The 21,670-nt window shown below is 39.5% G+C and overlaps 1 protein-coding gene across 2 annotated transcripts; it reads left to right on the top strand.

Moving 5' to 3' along the window:
* The first annotated feature begins 39 nt into the window (after positions 1–39).
* LOC106066286 (potassium channel subfamily K member 18-like) lies at positions 40–16,245 on the top strand. Of its 2 annotated transcripts, none has more exons than XM_056005194.1 (3): positions 40–1,023; positions 1,742–1,937; positions 4,308–5,700. In XM_056005194.1, exons 1-3 carry the CDS (start codon positions 580–582, stop codon positions 4,370–4,372), a joined length of 705 nt encoding a protein of 234 aa, XP_055861169.1. In that variant the 5' UTR covers positions 40–579; the 3' UTR covers positions 4,373–5,700. The 2 variants fall into 2 exon arrangements, with proteins under 2 accessions (XP_055861169.1, XP_055861168.1); XM_056005193.1 differs by lacking the exon at positions 4,308–5,700 and adding an exon at positions 15,630–16,245 and having other exon boundaries at positions 42–1,023.
* The last annotated feature ends 5,425 nt before the right edge of the window (positions 16,246–21,670 follow it).

Here is a 21,670-nt window from a genome sequence, read left to right as displayed (position 1 = left end):
ACAAATGTCCCGAGTCAAAAGTAGTGCTTCAATGTGCGGAAGTGTTTTGATTGAAAATGTGTTTGTTGTGTTCTCATCCCAACATTTAATCTAACTCCAAGAAATTGGAATACTTACTATTTGATGTATTTAACCAAAAAGGAGTGAATAGTTGTAGGCTACAATAAGCAAAGCTTTTATGTAAGAGGTTTATAATTTGTACATTTGTAATATTATCTGTTTCGAAGTTAAATTGTGTCTAGATAAATCTAGGCTACACTTAGATCTTAGTGTATGGACTATAGACAAGATCTAGATCTAGATCTACTAATATCTGGTACCGTCTACGGATCTGTGTATAACAAAAAGTGTATTTATCAAAATTTAGCACAGATCTTTAGTTATTTAAATTACTCTTACCTTTAGTAATTACTTTCACATATTAGTTTAAGATGGTGAGGGCGTAAAGCATGATTAGGGCCCAATATAGGGCCCAAACATATCAACATACGATTTCAAGACCTTCGTAAGAAAGAACATTTCTAGAAGTTAATCGCTTAAAGTTGTATCCCTTTAAAAACAAGATCTTGATCGCATGTCATGTTAACCAGACAGGTAGGCAGCAGAATCATTAGCCCGCAACGACAAGTGACCGATACAGATGGCAAACCTAAAGAGCAGATTCAGAATCTGCGGTTGTCTGTGGGAGCTCAGAGGCGGATGTCCTTGTCCTCTCAGACGCTTGTGGCAGTGCAGCAAGATGACTTGAAATCCAGTAGGTCCCCCAAGTCGGCGCAGGCCGTGCAAGACGAAAAGAAGTCGGTGAAGCAAGAGAGTAAGAAGACGCATGCTTGCACAAAGTGTAAGAATAAATGCATAGCGTTCTGGCTGGCGCTCATCTCCAACTTCCTGCTTCTGTTCCTGGTGGCAGCCTATTCAGTTATGGGAGGATTCCTTTTTCAGTTCCTGGAATTGAAGAAACATGCTCTTCCCAAAGATCAATTTCAATTTATGGAGTACAGGCGAATGACTACAGTCTATAAAGTAAGTACAATTTTCAATCTCAAACTCTTCTTCCAATGTAGCCTTATTAATGTTACAAAACTTTGAGAATGCAAGGTACACCTTTGTGTTTTTAATATTTAGTACATATCTAGTATATGTCTATTAAAGCAAACTGTATTTATGTATGCTAATAAGTTTTGCTTGATTCTCTGTGTTTAATGATTACCCACCTTCTTCCTCGTTAAGCTAGTAGTACGATGACTCTGAGCCATGAAACTTCTAAAAGGCAGATTTACGATTCAAACAATTAAATGGTCCTGCACATATCTTCACTCTGCGGGTATATAGGAATGAAAATTAATTTCAGGATATCAAATCTTTAGCATTGTAACTAAAAGAAGCACATAATAGCTTCAGTCGCTAATCCATAGCTATGAACAAATATAAAAGAACCAGCGTGTGCTTGTTCTATATTAGTAGTGCGTTGGCACTCAAGCTTAGGGGCCGCTTCTTGGGTCAAGACTAAGCACCTTAGTGGCCCAACACACGTACACCTCGCGTAGCATATAACGTTCGACGACATAAAGTACACGTCAGTCTATTCCAGATGATCAGTCTATTTCCTCCAGTTGTATTTCGATCTGAGCTTTTGATAAAAAACAAATAATTCTTTACACATAATTCCCATGAGTCCATTCACCAGGTACTGGTTACTCTCTATCATTTCTTTCTGTTGTGTTTTCTGGGCGATCCCTAGCTTCTGGGCATCTCAAGAATCAATACGAATCTGACAATGGACATTGGCTATCAGTGGGCCGAGTCTTTGGACAAGGTGCTGGAGGAGTACCAACTAATGGTCATGGAGGAGACAGGCCGTCAAATCAAGGCGGAGAAAATAGAATGGACCTTCATGTCTTCCATAATGTACAGCGTGACGCTGATCACGTCCATAGGTAAGTATCAAGTATCTTAGTGATCCAATAACTAGTGATAACATAGTGTCTTAGTGATCTAGTAGCTAGTGATAACATAGTGTCTTAGTGATCTAGTAGTTAGTGATAACATAGTGTCTTAGTGATCTAGTAGCTAGTGATAGCATAGTGTCTTAGTGATCTAATAGCTAGTGATAACATAGTGTCTTAGTGATCTAATAGCTAGTGATAACATAGTGTCTTTGTGATCTAGTAGTTAGTGATAACATAGTGTCTTAGTGATCTAGTAGTTAGTGATAACATAGTGTCTTAGTGATCTAATAGCTAGTGATAACATAGTGTCTTAGTGATCTAGTAGTTAGTGATAACATATTGTCTTAGTGATCTAATAGCTAGTGATAACATAGTGTCTTAGTGATCTAATAGCTAGTGATAACATAGTGTCTTAGTGATCTAGTAGTTAGTGATAACATAGTGTCTTAGTGATCTAATAGCTAGTGATAACATAGTGTCTTAGTGATCTAGTAGCTAGTGATAACATAGTGTCTTAGTGATCTAGTAGTTAGTGATAACATAGTGTCTTAGTGATCTAATAGCTAGTGATAACATAGTGTCTTAGTGATCTAATAGCTAGTGATAACATAGTGTCTTAGTGATCTAGTAGTTAGTGATAACATAGTGTCTTAGTGATCTAATTGCTAGTGATAACATAGTGTCTTAGTGATCTAGTAGCTAGTGATAACATAGTGTCTTAGTGATCTAGTAGCTAGTGATAACATAGTGTCTTAGTGATCTAATAGCTAGTGATAAAATAGTGTCTTAGTGATCTAGTAGTTAGTGATAACATAGTGTCTTAGTGATCTAATAGCTAGTGATAACATAGTGTCTTAGTGATCTAATAGCTAGTGATAACATAGTGTCTTAGTGATCTAGTAGTTAGTGATAACATAGTGTCTTAGTGATCTAATAGCTAGTGATAACATAGTGTCTTAGTGATCTAATAGCTAATGATAACATAGTGTCTTAGTGATCTAATAGCTAGTGATAACATAGTGTCTTAGTGATCTAGTAGCTAGTGATAACATAGTGTCTTAGTGATCTAGTAGCTAGTGATAACATAGTGTCTTAGTGATCTAATAGCTAGTGATAAAATAGTGTCTTAGTGATCTAGTAGTTAGTGATAACATAGTGTCTTAGTGATCTAATAGCTAGTGATAACATAGTGTCTTAGTGATCTAATAGCTAGTGATAACATAGTGTCTTAGTGATCTAATAGCTAATGATAACATAGTGTCTTAGTGATCTAATAGCTAGTGATAACATAGTGTCTTAGTGATCTAATAGCTAGTGATAACATATTGTCTTAGTGATCTAATAGCTAATGATAACATAGTGTCTTAGTGATCTAATAGCTAGTGATAACATAGTGTCTTAGTGATCTAGTAGCTAGCGATAACATAGTATCTTAGTGATCTATTAGCTAGCGATAACATAGTGTCTTAGTGATCTAATAGCTAATGATAACATAGTATCTTAGTGATCTAGTAGCTAGTGATAACATAGTGTCTTAGTGATCTATTAGCTAGCGATAACATAGTATCTTAGTGATCTATTAGCTAGCGATAACATAGTGTCTTAGTGATCTAATAGCTAATGATAACATAGTATCTTAGTGATTTAATAGCTAGTGATAACATGGTATCAACAAAGCTGACTGGACTACATTCCTTCTTCTAAGAATATAGGGCGAACCTATAAACAAGCATTTCTTATATATCAATAATGAGATCTAAAACTTTTAAAGGACATTTTTTTATTATTATTTCTGCCCAAATACATGAACTGAAGCAATGCAAGGGGACATCTATAGCAAAAATACTTTGATGTGCCTGATGGCAAAAATACTTCGATGTGCCTGATGACAAAAATACTTTGATGTGCCTGATGACAAAAATACTTTGATGTGCCTGATGACAAAAATACTTCGATGTGCCTGATGACAAAAATACTTCGATGTACCTGATGACAATAGAGCGTCTTAGCGCTGGTTGCGATAATTGCGTAATGCTGTGTGCTGGGCTTTCGATTTCTATAAGCATTATGCAGAACATTTATCAGCAGCTTTCAGTCACAGGGCAAGTTTTTTCATCTTTTAGTGATGAGATGAAAATCTGGTTATTAGCTTGGGTCGGAACAGCAGCGTCATTCTTTCAACGTAGGTATTGGGTCCAAAGAAACGGAGAATAACTCATTCAGTTTGGGTGTTCCGTGTTTGGGTTTATCCGCAGGAGTTTTCCTTCTTCTAGGTGGGTCGCCAACCAAACGAGCCTCTCCTTGCCCGAATCTTACTGGTCCATGTACCAGTTACTCGCTTTTTGTCTTCTCCTCTAGGTGATAACAGTTCCGCCAGAGCCAGTCTCCGAGTCCAACGTGAAGGCCAGTTTGTCAAAGTCTAATTGAGACGCAGATAATTGGAAGCATATTGCATTTAATGGATTGCTTTTAACCACTACAACTTTCGGCAATGACAATCCTGCAAAAGCTCTGTTAGCAAACATCCATCCATTTCAATAAGACAAGAATGTCACTCAATTCCTAGTGAACACCCGTCACTGCCATAACTGCTTTGAGCTTACCTAAAAACCTTAGATGGAAGGATAAAGAAAGGGGGGGGGGAGTAAGACCGAGGTTATACTGATGATGAATTTTAAATGCAGGTTGAAGAATATTGGGCATTTCAACAAACAATGTTCGTAAGCACACACATTTAGCCTAAACAAATCCATATAATAAGCCAGTTGTAAACAGACACTACTTCCTCTATAGAACCTATACTGCGTCTGTTACAAAAACAATGGAACATTTTGTACCTCTACCCACCCCGTCCTACCACTAGAAAGAATCCTGTTTCAGCGACTGTATACATCTGAAACATTTCCTACAATGAACACTCTTCCAGTGGCCGGCATTTAGATTGAGACTTAGAAGACGATGCACACCATTTCCCTGAACCTTCATTGAGTCAACTCTTCAAAGAATGCGGAAATACCTCAAGACGCCTAATATATAAGATTAATATTTTCTCGTTCTCTAGCGAAATTATTTTTTTTGTTTGATTTTATTTTGAAAAATTATAATGGCCAGGGCGCACAACGAGCTAGTAATTGTTTTCGGAGCGTTATACACCAACTGTTAAATTTCTGGGAAAATCGTTAGAGCCGTTTTCGACATTTGCGTCCATCCACCCAGAAGTTTCCAGATTTTTGTTTCCACGAACTACGAATTGAATTGAATTGACTGTAGTATAAAATTAGAAACCTTGTGCAGCTAGAAAAGAATAAGAAGCAAGTGAAATCATTTCAAGTACTACTTCTTGTACAGAGACTTTGCCATTAATAGAGTCCAATAGAAACAAATACGAATCTTTCTTAATACCTCCCCGTCCGAGTCTTGCTTTGAATGTAGGTTGTGTAATACAAATCTTTCTTAATACCTCCCCGTCCGAGCCTTGCTTTGAATGAAGGTTGTGTAATACGAATCTTTCTTAATACCTCCCCGTCCGAGCCTTGCTTTGAATGAAGGTTGTGTAATACGAATCTTTCTTAATACCTCCCCGTCCGAGCCTTGCTTTGAATGAAGGTTGTGTAATACGAATCTTTCTTAATACCTCCCCGTCCTAGCCTTGCTTTGAATGTAGGTTGTGTAATACAAATCTTTCTTAATACCTCCCCGTCCGAGCCTTGCTTTGAATGAAGGTTGTGTAATACGAATCTTTCTTAATACCTCCCCGTTTGAGCCTTGCTTTGAATGAAGGTTGTGTAATACGAATCTTTCTTAATACCTCCCCGTCCGAGCCTTGCTTTGAATGAAGGTTGTGTAATACGAATCTTTCTTAATACCTCCCCGTCCGAGCCTTGCTTTGAATGAAGGTTGTGTAATACAAATCTTTCTTAATACCTCCCCGTCCGAGCCTTGCTTTGAATGAAGGTTGTGTAATACGAATCTTTCTTAATACCTCCCCGTCCGAGCCTTGCTTTGAATGAAGGTTGTGTAATACGAATCTTTCTTAATACCTCCCCGTCCGAGCCTTGCTTTGAATGAAGGTTGTGTAATACGAATCTTTCTTAATACCTCCCCGTCCGAGCCTTGCTTTGAATGAAGTTTGTGTAATACGAATCTTTCTTAATACCTCCCCGTCCGAGCCTTGCTTTGAATGTAGGTTGTGTAATACGAATGGAAGCATGCCAAGATGAAACAGCTTTAATTCCAATTTCTTTTTATTTTATGGGACTCTCTATCTGCTACTGTTTCTGTCTCTATCCGACTATTTCTGTCTCTATCCGACTGTTTCTGTCTCTATCAGAATGTTTCTGTCACTATCAGACTGTTTCTGTCTCTATCAGACTGTTTCGGTCTCTATCCATCCGACTGTTTCTGTCTCTATCAGACTGTTTCTGTCTCTATCCGACTGTTTCTGTCTCTATCCGACTGTTTCTGTCTCTATCAGACTGTTTCTGTCTCTATCGGAATGTTTCTGTCACTATCAGACTGTTTCTGTCTCTATCAGACTGTTTCGGTCTCTATCCATCCGACTGTTTCTGTCTCTATCCGACTGTTTCTGTCTCTATCCGACTGTTTCTGTCTCTATCCGACTGTTTATAACTCTATCAGAATGTTTCTGTCTCTATCAGAATGTTTCTGTCTCTATCAGAATGTTTCTGTCACTATGAGACTATTTCTGTCTCTATCAGACTGTTTCGGTCACTATCAGACTGTTTCTGTCACTATCAGACTGTTTCTGTCTCTATCCGACTGTTTCTGTCTCTTTCCGACTATTTCTGTCTCTATCCGACTGTTTCTGTCTCTATCCGACTGTTTCTGTCTCTATCCAACTGTTTCTGTCTCTATCAGACTGTTTCTGTCTCTATCCAACTGTTTCTGTCTCTATCCGACTGTTTCTGTCTCTATCCGACTGTTTCTGTCTCTATCCGACTGTTTCTGTCTTTATAAGACTGTTTCAGTTTCTATCAGACTCTGTCTCTATCAGGTTGTTTCTATCACTATCAGACTGTTTCGGTCTCTATCCATCCGACTGTTTCTGTCTCTATCAGACTGTTTCTGTCTCTATCCGACTGTTTCTGTCTCTATCAGACTGTTTCTGTCTCTATCAGAATGTTTCTGTCACTATCAGACTGTTTCGGTCTCTATCCATCCGACTGTTTCTGTCTCTATCCGACTGTTTCTGTCTCTATCCGACTGTTTCTGTCTCTATCAGAATGTTTCTGTATCTATCCGACTGTTTATGTCTCTATCAGAATGTTTCTGTCTCTATCAGAATGTTTCTGTCACTATGAGACTATTTCTGTCTCTATCAGACTGTTTCGGTCACTATCAGACTGTTTCTGTCACTATCAGACTGTTTCTGTCTCTATGCTACTGTTTCTGTCTCTATCCGACTATTTCTGTCTCTATCCGACTGTTTCTGTCTCTATCCGACTGTTTCTGTCTCTATCCAACTGTTTTTTTCTCTATCAGACTGTTTCTGTCTCTATCCAACTGTTTCTGTCTCTATCCGACTGTTTCTGTCTCTATACGACTGTTTCTGTCTCTATCAAACTGTTTCTGTCTCTATCAGAATGTTTCTGTCACTATCAGACTGTTTCTGTCTCTATCAGACTGTTTCGGTCTCAATCCATCCGACTGTTTCTGTCTCTATCCGACTGTTTCTGTCTCTATCCGACTGTTTCTGTCTCTATCAGAATGTTTCTGTCTCTATCCGACTGTTTATGTCTCTATCAGAATGTTTCTGTCTCTATCAGAATGTTTCTGTCTCTATAAGAATGTTTCTGTCACTATGAGACTATTTCTGTCTCTATCAGACTGTTTCGGTCACTATCAGACTGTTTCTGTCACTATCAGACTGTTTCTGTCTCTATCCGACTGTTTCTGTCTCTATCCGACTATTTCTGTCTCTATCCGACTGTTTCTGTCTCTATCCCACTGTTTCTGTCTCTATCCAACTGTTTTTTTCTCTATCAGACTGTTTCTGTCTCTATCCAACTGTTTCTGTCTCTATCCGACTGTTTCTGTCTCTATACGACTGTTTCTGTCTCTATCAGACTGTTTCTGTCTCTATCAGAATGTTTCTGTCTCTATCAGACTGTTTCGGTCTCTATCCATCCGACTGTTTCTGTCTCTATCCGACTGTTTCTGTCTCTATCCGACTGTTTCTGTCTCTATCCAACTGTTTCTGTCTCTATCAGACTGTTTCTGTCTCTATCCAACTGTTTCTGTCTCTATCCGACTGTTTCTGTCTCTATCAGAATGTTTCTGTCTCTATCCGACTGTTTATAATTCTATCCGACTATTTCTGTCTCTATCCGACTGTTTCTGTCTCTATCCCACTGTTTCTGTCTCTATCCAACTGTTTCTGTCTCTATCAGACTGTTTCTGTCTCTATCCAACTGTTTCTGTCTCTATCCGACTGTTTCTGTCTCTATCCAACTGTTTCTGTCTCTATCAGACTGTTTCTGTCTCTATCCAACTGTTTCTGTCTCTATCCGACTGTTTCTGTCTCTATCCGACTGTTTCTGTCTCTATCCGACTGTTTCTGTCTTTATAAGACTGTTTCAGTTTCTATCAGACTCTGTCTCTATCAGGTTGTTTCTATCACTATCAGACTGTTTCGGTCTCTATCCATCCGACTGTTTCTGTCTCTATCAGACTGTTTCTGTCTCTATCCGACTGTTTCTGTCTCTATCAGACTGTTTCTGTCTCTATCAGAATGTTTCTGTCACTATCAGACTGTTTCGGTCTCTATCCATCCGACTGTTTCTGTCTCTATCCGACTGTTTCTGTCTCTATCCGACTGTTTCTGTCTCTATCAGAATGTTTCAGTATCTATCCGACTGTTTATGTCTCTATCAGAATGTTTCTGTCTCTATCAGAATGTTTCTGTCTCTATCAGAATGTTTCTGTCACTATGACACTATTTCTGTCTCTATCAGACTGTTTCGGTCACTATCAGACTGTTTCTGTCACTATCAGACTGTTTCTGTCTCTATCCGACTGTTTCTGTCTCTATCCGACTATTTCTGTCTCTATCCGACTGTTTCTGTCTCTATCCGACTGTTTCTGTCTCTATCCAACTGTTTTTTTCTCTATCAGACTGTTTCTTTCTCTATCCAACTGTTTCTGTCTCTATCCGACTGTTTCTGTCTCTATACGACTGTTTCTGTCTCTATCAGACTGTTTCTGTCTCTATCAGAATGTTTCTGTCACTATCAGACTGTTTCTGTCTCTATCAGACTGTTTCGGTCTCAATCCATCCGACTGTTTCTGTCTCTATCCGACTGTTTCTGTCTCTATCCGACTGTTTCTGTCTCTATCAGACTGTTTCTGTCTCTATCCAACTGTTTCTGTCTCTATCCGACTGTTTCTGTCTCTATCAGACTGTTTCTGTCTCTATCCGACTGTTTCTGTCTCTATCCGACTGTTTCTGTCTCTATCAGACTGTTTCTGTCTCTATCTATCTATTTCTGTCTCTATCAGACTATTTCGGTCACTATCAGACTGTTTCTGTCACTATCAGACTGTTTCTGTCTCTATCCGACTGTTTCTGTCTCTATCCGACTGTTTCTGTCTCTATCAGAATGTTTCTGTCACTATCAGACTGTTTCTGTCTCTATCAGACTGTTTCGGTCTCTATCCATCCGACTGTTTCTGTCTCTATCCGACTGTTTCTGTCTCTATCCGACTATTTCTGTCTCTATCCGACTGTTTCTGTCTCTATCCGACTGTTTCTGTCTCTATCCAACTGTTTCTGTCTCTATCAGACTGTTTCTGTCTCTATCCAACTGTTTCTGTCTCTATCCGACTGTTTCTGTCTCTATCCGACTGTTTCTGTCTCTATCCGACTGTTTCTGTCTTTATAAGACTGTTTCAGTTTCTATCAGACTCTGTCTCTATCAGGTTGTTTCTATCACTATCAGACTGTTTCGGTCTCTATCCATCCGACTGTTTCTGTCTCTATACGACTGTTTCTGTCTCTATCCGACTGTTTCTGTCTCTATCAGACTGTTTCTGTCTCTATCAGAATGTTTCTGTCACTATCAGACTGTTTCGGTCTCTATCCATCCGACTGTTTCTGTCTCTATCCGACTGTTTCTGTCTCTATCCGACTGTTTCTGTCTCTATCAGAATGTTTCTGTATCTATCCGACTGTTTATGTCTCTATCAGAATGTTTCTGTCTCTATCAGAATGTTTCTGTCTCTATCAGAATGTTTCTGTCACTATGAGACTATTTCTGTCTCTATCAGACTGTTTCGGTCACTATCAGACTGTTTCTGTCACTATCAGACTGTTTCTGTCTCTATCCGACTGTTTCTGTCTCTATCCGACTATTTCTGTCTCTATCCGACTGTTTCTGTCTCTATCCGACTGTTTCTGTCTCTATCCAACTGTTTTTTTCTCTATCAGACTGTTTCTTTCTCTATCCAACTGTTTCTGTCTCTATCCGACTGTTTCTGTCTCTATACGACTGTTTCTGTCTCTATCAGACTGTTTCTGTCTCTATCAGAATGTTTCTGTCACTATCAGACTGTTTCTGTCTCTATCAGACTGTTTCGGTCTCAATCCATCCGACTGTTTCTGTCTCTATCCGACTGTTTCTGTCTCTATCCGACTGTTTCTGTCTCTATCAGAATGTTTCTGTCTCTATCCGACTGTTTATGTCTCTATCAGACTGTTTCTGTCTCTATCCAACTGTTTCTGTCTCTATCCGACTGTTTCTGTCTCTATCAGACTGTTTCTGTCTCTATCCGACTGTTTCTGTCTCTATCCGACTGTTTCTGTCTCTATCAGACTGTTTCTGTCTCTATCTATCTATTTCTGTCTCTATCAGACTATTTCGGTCACTATCAGACTGTTTCTGTCACTATCAGACTGTTTCTGTCTCTATCCGACTGTTTCTGTCTCTATCCGACTGTTTCTGTCTCTATCCAACTGTTTCTGTCTCTATCAGACTGTTTCTGTCTCTATCCAACTGTTTCTGTCTCTATCCAACTGTTTCTGTCTCTATCAGACTGTTTCTGTCTCTATCCAACTGTTTCTGTCTCTATCAGAATGTTTCTGTCACTATCAGACTGTTTCTGTCTCTATCAGACTGTTTCGGTCTCTATCCATCCGACTGTTTCTGTCTCTATCCGACTGTTTCTGTCTCTATCCGACTATTTCTGTCTCTATCCGACTGTTTCTGTCTCTATCCGACTGTTTCTGTCTCTATCCAACTGTTTTTTTCTCTATCAGACTGTTTCTTTCTCTATCCAACTGTTTCTGTCTCTATCCGACTGTTTCTGTCTCTATACGACTGTTTCTGTCTCTATCAGACTGTTTCTGTCTCTATCAGAATGTTTCTGTCACTATCAGACTGTTTCTGTCTCTATCAGACTGTTTCGGTCTCAATCCATCCGACTGTTTCTGTCTCTATCCGACTGTTTCTGTCTCTATCCGACTGTTTCTGTCTCTATCAGAATGTTTCTGTCTCTATCCGACTGTTTATGTCTCTATCAGACTGTTTCTGTCTCTATCCAACTGTTTCTGTCTCTATCCGACTGTTTCTGTCTCTATCAGACTGTTTCTGTCTCTATCCGACTGTTTCTGTCTCTATCCGACTGTTTCTGTCTCTATCAGACTGTTTCTGTCTCTATCTATCTATTTCTGTCTCTATCAGACTATTTCGGTCACTATCAGACTGTTTCTGTCACTATCAGACTGTTTCTGTCTCTATCCGACTGTTTCTGTCTCTATCCGACTGTTTCTGTCTCTATCCAACTGTTTCTGTCTCTATCAGACTGTTTCTGTCTCTATCCAACTGTTTCTGTCTCTATCCAACTGTTTCTGTCTCTATCAGACTGTTTCTGTCTCTATCCAACTGTTTCTGTCTCTATCCGACTGTTTCTGTCTCTATCAGACTGTTTCGGTCTCTATCCATCCGACTGTTTCTGTCTCTATCCGACTGTTTCTGTCTCTATCCGACTATTTCTGTCTCTATCCGACTGTTTCTGTCTCTATCCGACTGTTTCTGTCTCTTTCCAACTGTTTCTGTCTCTATCAGACTGTTTCTGTCTCTATCCAACTGTTTCTGTCTCTATCCGACTGTTTCTGTCTCTATCAGAATGTTTCTGTCTCTATCCGACTGTTTATGTCTCTATCCGACAATTTCTGTCTCTATCCGACTGTTTCTGTCTCTATCCCACTGTTTCTGTCTCTATCCAACTGTTTCTGTCTCTATCAGACTGTTTCTGTCTCTATCCAACTGTTTCTGTCTCTATCCGACTGTTTCTGTCTCTATCCGACTGTTTCTGTCTCTATCAGACTGTTTCTGTCTCTATCAGAATGTTTCTGTCACTATCAGACTGTTTCTGTCTCTATCCATCCGACTGTTTCTGTCTCTATCCTACTGTTTCTGTCTCTATCCGACTGTTTCTGTCTCTATCAGAATGTTTCTGTCTCTATCAGAATGTTTCTGTCTCTATCCGACTGTTTATGTCTCTATCAGAATGTTTCTGTCTCTATCAGAATGTTTCTGTCTCTATCAGAATGTTTCTGTCACTATGAGACTATTTCTGTCTCTATCAGACTGTTTCGGTCACTATCAGACTGTTTCTGTCACTATCAGACTGTTTCTGTCACTATCAGACTGTTTCTGTCTCTATCCGACTGTTTCTGTCTCTATCCGACTATTTCTGTCTCTATCCGACTGTTTCTGTCTCTATCCGACTGTTTCTGTCTCTATCCAACTGTTTCTGTCTCTATCAGACTGTTTCTGTCTTTATCCAACTGTTTCTGTCTCTATCCGACTGTTTCTGTCTCTATCCGACTGTTTCTGTCTCTATCAGACTGTTTCTGTCTCTATCAGAATGTTTCTGTCACTATCAGACTGTTTCTGTCTCTATCAGACTGTTTCGGTCTCTATCCATCCGACTTTTTCTGTCTCTATCCGACTGTTTCTGTCTCTATCCGACTGTTTCTGTCTCTATCAGAATGTTTCTGTCTCTATCCGACTGTTTCTGTCTCTATCAGAATGTTTCTGTCTCTATCCGACTGTTTCTGTCTCTATCCGACTGTTTCATTCGCTATCAGACTGTTTCTGTCTCTATTTATCTATTTCTGTCTCTATCAGACTGTTTCTGTCACTATCAGACTGTTTCTATATCTATCCGACTGTTTCTGTCTCTATCCGACTGTTTATGTCTCTATCAGAATGTTTCTGTCTCTATCAGAATGTTTCTGTCACTATGAGACTATTTCTGTCTCTATCAGACTTTTTCGGTCACTATCAGACTGTTTCTGTCACTATCAGACTGTTTCTGTCTCTATCCGACTGTTTCTGTCTCTATCCGACTGTTTCTGTCTCTATCCAACAGATTCTGTCTCTATCAGACTGTTTCTTCTCTATCCAACTGTTTCTGTCTCTATCCGACTGTTTCTGTCTCTATCCGACTGTTTCTGTCTCTATCCGACTGTTTCTGTCTCTATCCGACTGTTTCTGTCTCTATCAGAATGTTTCTGTCTCTTTCAGACTGTTTCTGTCTCTATCAGACTGTTTCTGTCTCTATCAGAATGTTTCTGTCACTATCAGACTGTTTCTGTCTCTATCAGACTGTTTCTGTCTCTATCCAACTGTTTCTGTCTCTATCCAACTGTTTCTGTCTCTATCAGACTGTTTCTGTCTCTATCCAACTGTTTCTGTCTCTATCCGACTGTTTCTGTCTCTATCAGACTGTTTCGGTCTCTATCCATCCGACTGTTTCTGTCTCTATCCGACTGTTTCTGTCTCTATCCGACTATTTCTGTCTCTATCCGACTGTTTCTGTCTCTATCCGACTGTTTCTGTCTCTATCCAACTGTTTCTGTCTCTATCAGACTGTTTCTGTCTCTATCCAACTGTTTCTGTCTCTATCCGACTGTTTCTGTCTCTATCAGAATGTTTCTGTCTCTATCCGACTGTTTATGTCTCTATCCGACTATTTCTGTCTCTATCCGACTGTTTCTGTCTCTATCCCACTGTTTCTGTCTCTATCCAACTGTTTCTGTCTCTATCAGACTGTTTCTGTCTCTATCCAACTGTTTCTGTCTCTATCCGACTGTTTCTGTCTCTATCCGACTGTTTCTGTCTCTATCAGACTGTTTCTGTCTCTATCAGAATGTTTCTGTCACTATCAGACTGTTTCTGTCTCTATCCATCCGACTGTTTCTGTCTCTATCCTACTGTTTCTGTCTCTATCCGACTGTTTCTGTCTCTATCAGAATGTTTCTGTCTTTATCCGACTGTTTATGTCTCTATCAGAATGTTTCTGTCTCTATCAGAATGTTTCTGTCTCTATCAGAATGTTTCTGTCACTATCAGAATGTTTCTGTCACTATCCGACTGTTTATGTCTCTATCAGAATGTTTCTGTCTCTATCAGAATGTTTCTGTCTCTATCAGAATGTTTCTGTCACTATGAGACTATTTCTGTCTCTATCAGACTGTTTCGGTCACTATCAGACTGTTTCTGTCACTATCAGACTGTTTCTGTCTCTATCCGACTGTTTCTGTCTCTATCCGACTGTTTCTGTCTCTATCAGACTGTTTCTGTCTCTATCCGACTGTTTCTGTCTCTATCCGACTGTTTCATTCGCTATCAGACTGTTTCTGTCTCTATTTATCTATTTCTGTCTCTATCAGACTGTTTCTGTCACTATCAGACTGTTTCTATATCTATCCGACTGTTTCTGTCTCTATCCGACTATTTCTGTCTCTATCCGACTGTTTCTGTCTCTATCCGACTGTTTCTGTCTCTATCCAACTGTTTCTGTCTCTATCAGACTGTTTCTGTCTCTATCCAACTGTTTCTGTCTCTATCCAACTGTTTCTGTCTCTATCAGACTGTTTCTGTCTCTATCCAACTGTTTCTGTCTCTATCCGACTGTTTCTGTCTCTATCAGACTGTTTCTGTCTCTATCCGACTGTTTATGTCTCTATCAGAATGTTTCTGTCTCTATCAGAATGTTTCTGTCACTATGAGACTATTTCTGTCTCTATCAGACTTTTTCGGTCACTATCAGACTGTTTCTGTCACTATCAGACTGTTTCTGTCTCTATCCGACTGTTTCTGTCTCTATCCGACTGTTTCTGTCTCTATCCAACAGATTCTGTCTCTATCAGACTGTTTCTTCTCTATCCAACTGTTTCTGTCTCTATCCGACTGTTTCTGTCTCTATCCGACTGTTTCTGTCTCTATCCGACTGTTTCTGTCTCTATCCGACTGTTTCTGTCTCTATCAGAATGTTTCTGTCTCTTTCAGACTGTTTCTGTCTCTATCAGACTGTTTCTGTCTCTATCAGAATGTTTCTGTCACTATCAGACTGTTTCTGTCTCTATCAGACTGTTTCTGTCTCTATCCGACTCTTTCTGTCTCTATTAGACTGTTTCTGTCTCTATCAGAATGTTTCTGTCTCTATCCGACTGTTTCTGTCTCTATCAGCCTGTTTCTGTCTCTAATTGTCATTATTTCTTTCTATTTGGCTGACTCTTTAGCTTTTTTCTGTCTCTGTTTTTTTTTCCTTCTTATCCTTTTGTCTCTATCTGGCTGTTCCTCACCATTTTTTTTCTCTCTTTCTCTCTCTCTCTCTCTTTCATTCTCTTATGACGCTCTTGTTTGTTCCCAGGATACGGTCATCTAACCCCAAATACGTCAGAAGGAAGAATCGCCACCATTTTCTACTCTATTATAGGAATCCCTTTGGCTCTGCTGTATCTAACTAGTATAGGTAGGGCAATGGCTAATATCTTCAAGTTCATCTACAACAGGTTCGCTTCGTATGTCTGGCACATAGAGGCCAAGAAGTACGGCGACTCGACAATTCGCGTGCCTGTGGCGGTCACCCTGACATTGATCATCTTCTACAATGCTCTGGGTGTCTTCCTCTTCTCCGTCTGGGAGAAACAATGGACGCCCATCATAAGCGCCTACTTCTGTTTCATTACACTCAGCACCATCGGGTTGGGCGACTTCGTGTTTGGCTTCGACGACAACCACCCGGACCCCTCGAAGCAGCTTGTGGGGGCCCTGTATCTTGTTTTGGGCCTTTCCGTTATGTCCATGGGTTTCAATCTGATGAAAGATGAGATCATCATCAAATACAGGTGGGTGGTCAGACGATTGACTAAAATCAAACGTGTCAAACCAAAGGAGCCAGTCGTTGAAGTAGACTCATTGACTGAACTTTTCTGAGATGATTGACTGAACTTTTCTGAGATGATTGACTAAACTTTTCTGAGATGATTGACCACTGGCGGATCCAGGGGGGGGGGGGCGGTAGGGGCGATCGCCCCCCCCCACTCGGCCGACTCCCCCCCCCCCCCCCCCCAAGGTGGGGTCGGACGAATTTTAGTATAGAATTCACACAATTTGTATACGAAATTATTACTTTTGTTAATAATATATACTAATTATTTATATTTCAACCTATTTTTTATTATTTCGCCCCCCCTTCTAGTATGTTGGCCGATTTGGTGGGGTTGGGAGGGGGCGATGGTATCAATCCCGCCCCCCCCCCCACATACACTTTCGAGTGGGGGGGGGCGGTCCAATTTATTTGTAGAAATCACAGCTTGCTAACAGAATCAATTAAATATCTATATGATTAAAACTTGTTATTGATATTTTAACCGATCTGTATATTATGTCGTTCCCTTTTTGCCGATTGGGGGGGGGGGGGCGAATACCTCTACTGCCCTTCCCACCTTAACTTTTTGAGTGGGGGGGGCGGTCCTACTTTTATGGAGAAATCATAGTTTGGGAACAAAATTAGTTGAGTTAATATATAAATTTTATGTTATGTCGCTCCCGTTCTGGTATCTTGGCCGATTCGGTGGGGTTGGGGGGAGGGCGATTGCATGTACTGCCCTCCCCACACTAGCCCTCTGAGTGGGGGGGCGGTCCTATTTTTATGGAGAATCATAGTTTGTGAACAAAATTAGTTGAATATCTATATAATATAAGCTACGTATTGATATGTGAACCCATTGTATATTATATCGTACCACACTCTAATCTCAAATTTTATCATTAGTAAATTTAAATGAAAAAGGGTTGTACCAGGTGGAGGGGCGATACATGCAATCGCATTTCCCCCATCGGACAAACCAATACTTTTTCTTTTAGTATTATAGTTAAGAAATTACAAAATATAAAAAAATCTATCACTAATATAATTTATATATGCTATTAAAAAAATTCTTATATCTAGTCGCCCCACCCCTATTCTTTAATGCCAAATGCAATCTTTAGCAGAAATTATTAGAGGAGCGAGGATTAATCTTTTTACTCAACCGCCCCTCCCATTTCCACACAGAGTTTATGTAATTTCACATGAATTTATCATAATTATTTTAAGAAAGACTTTGCATTGGAAAAGTTAGAATTCAATCGAAATTTTTCAGTATAAGAGTCATGATTGAGATGAGTTCTAAACCCAAATGATAATTTCATAGTCGCCTTTTCCCAACCTTTACTCAATCTGATATTTTTTCTGGTTAAATAAATTTGGGACTATAACTCACAACTTACACTTATATTTTATTGTTCATCGAATAATTTTTTTTCGGCGGCGATCCTCAAAGCCAAAATCTAAATATGTGGGGTATCTTATCTTTTTAAGGAACAAATCGGTTTTATTTGCAATGTATTAAGGGCCTATAAATTCATTAGAATATTTTTCAAGTACAACATTATTCAAAAGGTCCTTTTTAATAGTATGAATAATCAGCTTTAGGTCAAGAGAATGCGTTTCTTCTGTGAAGTATGCAAGAAAACCTTTTTGGCGTCGGGGCTTCGCCCGAACCTCACTGATGAATAATGAGCTGTACTTGTCAGGAGAATGCATTTCTGTATTCAAAAATGCAAGAAAACGCTTTTGGCCTCGGGGCTTTGCCCCGAACTATATTGATGAATAATAAGCTGTAGATGTCAGGAGAATGCGTTTCTGCAGTGAAGAATGCAAGAAAACGCTTTTGGCGTCGGGGCTTCTCCCCGAACCCCACTAGCGAAACTTATAGCGCTGCCCCAGTTTTTCGCTGAATGTTGAGGAATGCTGCTTTTTTAAATTCTCATATATATATATATATATATATATATATATATATATATATATATATGTGTATGTATGTGTGCTGTACGCACGTTTATGCATAGGGTTAGGGTTTACTGGGCGTTAGGGTTAGGGTTTGGAAAAAAAATCGCCCCCCCCACTCCAAAGTTCTGGATCCGCTAGTGTGATTGACTGTACTTTTGACGTCTTGATTGATCAGCAGGTATTTGGCGATGATATTCACATTGACATAGACGAAAACAAAATCTTGTTAACATTGTCTTTTTGAGTCATTTTTAAATGTGTCTGAAATGTTGTATCCTATTACTTCTGTTAGAATTAAATAATGTCAGTGAAGTAAAATAAATAAATTATGGCTTTTATATAGCGCTAATTTCATGCTCAGAGCGCTTTGGTCCAATCTCAGTTGTGGACCAGTTGGGGGGGGGGGGATATCTGGGAGAAGGTTTTCCGTGCTGCCTTTAGGCGCTCAGTAAACACAACTATGCCCGAGTCGGGTGTCGAACCTCCAAGCCAAGCCAAGTTCAAGCGCACTTAGCCTCTCGTCCACGCTTCCCACATAGTACAAAGTACTCTTTGAAAGTGATTTGGGTCACATGGGTTATAAAGATAAAGAGGCTTATATCTGTTATAAAGTACTGGTTCATTCAAATATTTTCAACTATGGCGAATAACTATAAATACAGTAGCTAGGTTTTGTACGGTGTATCTGGTGTACAGAATAACGGAAATGTTACTGTAAGATCATTCTTAGCATTGTGGAAAAAAAACGATTATAGAATTAACATAAACCTATTTAAATATAGGCCTACTATATAGGACCGACTGAAAGATTGTGTCGGGCATATACTTTTGGCTGAAAGAGGGTTGTATTATATAGCAATTACAAGCAGTATAAAAATGGCCATAGCCTATATCTATAGTATAAGCGCGATAATTATTACAACTTTGTATAATTATACATGTAAATGTTCCTATAACAGCAGGTGGCCGTTATAAACTTTTTTTTTTGTTATAAAATTATTTTTTTAAGTTGAGCTTATTTAGATGTTCTAATGAAAACTAATATCCCTAAAAACGAACTCTAACAATTTAAAGCGATGAAACGTCGGCCATTGACCTGGGAAACCATCAACAAAAATAGACCTAGATTGACTGCAAAACTTTATTTTCAAATGGATGATCATAGATTTTAGACGCATTAACATTTGCCTGTCACCAAATGAAACCTATTCTAGTCGGCCAGTCTAGAGATTTCTGTGAGAACATTTTTTGTGTTCAATTCCTACAAGCTTCATAGGAAGGAAAAGGGTTGGCTGGATGGAAGTCTGAACATTCCTGAAACTCGCAGTGAAGTTGATAGAATGTCGCACTAGAAGTGTGTACTTCTTGGGTTGGATCGATACCATTTGTTATAGAAAGCCCGAACACTGACCTTCATTGTCACAACATGTTGGCAGTTTAGACCATGTACGACGTGGCAACGAGCTTTGATCTAAACTGCCCACATGTTGTGACGTTGAAGGTCGGTGTTCAGGCCTTCTATTAAGATTGGTCTGGGTTGTATCCCTTGACAGACTCAGGACAATACGATCCATCTGATACGATCAAATCCGATCGATTCGTTCAAATGTGGATGAGATCTTATCTTATTGGATCCGAGTAGATAAATTCCGTTTCGAACACTTGAAACGGAGCTTCTATTTGATTTGATAAGATGTGATCCGATCTAATTCCGTCCGTCAGATTTGATCTAAATTCTAATCCGAACCGATTTAGATTATTTAAATAATTACATTTTGCCTCTGACTTTGACATCCCTTGCACTTGTTACGAAAAAAAAAAGATTTGAAGTTAAAGGGTCTTCATAGACGTTCACACCATCACACAAATCTTCTGCTATGCTTCAATCAGGGATTAGTAAAGGATAATCTGATCTGTATTATCATTGGTTTATCTTATAATTTGTAGTGTTTATGATAATACTAAGTTACCAGCCATATTTGTTTAGCATAAACTTTGAAGAACTTTGTGCGATTTAGACGAGAGGGTAGGGTGAAGACATCTACAACCAACGGACGTGTCCATAGAGGGTAGGCTTTTTCTAGAACGTTCCATTCCTCTCTTTGTATTCTAGCCAATGCCAATCCACAGTTGATCCAGGCGTTTATTCTAGCCAATGCCAAGCCACAGTTGATCCAGGCGTTTATTTTAGCCAATGCCAATCCACAGTTGATCCAGGCGTTTATTCTAGCCAATGCCAATCCATAGTTGATCCAGGCGTTTATTCTAGCCAATGCCAAGCCACAGTTGATCCAGGCGTTTATTCTAGCCAATGCCAAGCCACAGTTGATCCAGGCGTTTATTCTAGCCAATGCCAAGCCACAGTTGATCCAGGCGTTTATTCTAGCCAATGCCAAGCCACAGTTGATCCAGGCGTTTATTCTAGCCAATGCCAATCCATAGTTGATCCAGGCGTTTATTCTAGCCAATGCCAAGCCACAGTTGATCCAGGCGTTTATTCTAGCCAATGCCAAGCCACAGTTGATCCAGGCGTTTATTCTAGCCAATGCCAAGCCACAGTTGATCCAGGCGTTTATTCTAGCCAATGCCAAGCCACAGCTGATCCAGGCGTTTATTCTAGCCAATGCCAATCCATAGTTGATCCAGGCGTTTATTCTAGCAAATGCCAATCCACAGCTGATCCAGGCGTTTATTCTAGCCAATGCCAAGCCACAGTTGATCCAGGCGTTTATTCTAGCCAATGCCAAGCCACAGTTGATCCAGGCGTTTATTCTAGCCAATGCCAATCCATAGTTGATCCAGGCGTTTATTCTAGCAAATGCCAATCCACAGCTGATCCAGGCGTTTATTCTAGCCAATTCCAAGCCACAGCTGATCCAGGCGTTTATTTTAGCCAATGCCAATCCACAGTTGATCCATGCGTTTATTCTAGCCAATGCCAATCCACAGTTGATCCAGGCGTTTATTCTTATGAGCTGATGACATAACGCAATCTGGATCTTGATGGTGCTGCTGGCAAAGGCATATTCATGATCTTATAGTAGGATTTTAATGAGTTTTATATACTTGTGTGTGTTATGTTCAATTATGTACTTGTATGTTTTATATCAGCCTATGACCTCAGCTGTGTATCAAGTCACACAAGAAGTTTCAAAGGGATTACAATGTTTCTCGAGACGTAAAATGGCACAGAGTTATGTGTTTTATATCTGTATGTGCTGGCTTAGTTATATGTTTTATATACTTATATGTGTTTATGCAGAGTTACGAACATTGTAAAGGGTAATAGTCTCGTCAGAATGACGAGTCACCTCCCATGAAAATAACTTCAAATGTTAACTTCGGTATTAAACAGAAACGTAAAAAGCCCCTTTAAAAAAAAGAAAAAAACATTTACTAATGATTTAGTTTCAATTATCGTACCATATTGTTTGATGTTTTGTTTATTATCCTGTGGCCTAGTCTCCTCTGCTGGACACTTATACTAACATAATCCTCTTCCTCTTTAACGCTTGTGATGGTGAGGCCTGGAGAGGGGTAAACTCTAGAAAAGATACCCTCCCCCTTTCTTC

This window comes from Biomphalaria glabrata, chromosome 12, assembly GCF_947242115.1.
Source record: "Biomphalaria glabrata chromosome 12, xgBioGlab47.1, whole genome shotgun sequence".
Lineage (NCBI taxonomy): Eukaryota > Metazoa > Mollusca > Gastropoda > Planorbidae > Biomphalaria > Biomphalaria glabrata.
This window is presented reverse-complemented; position numbering and strand designations above follow the sequence as displayed.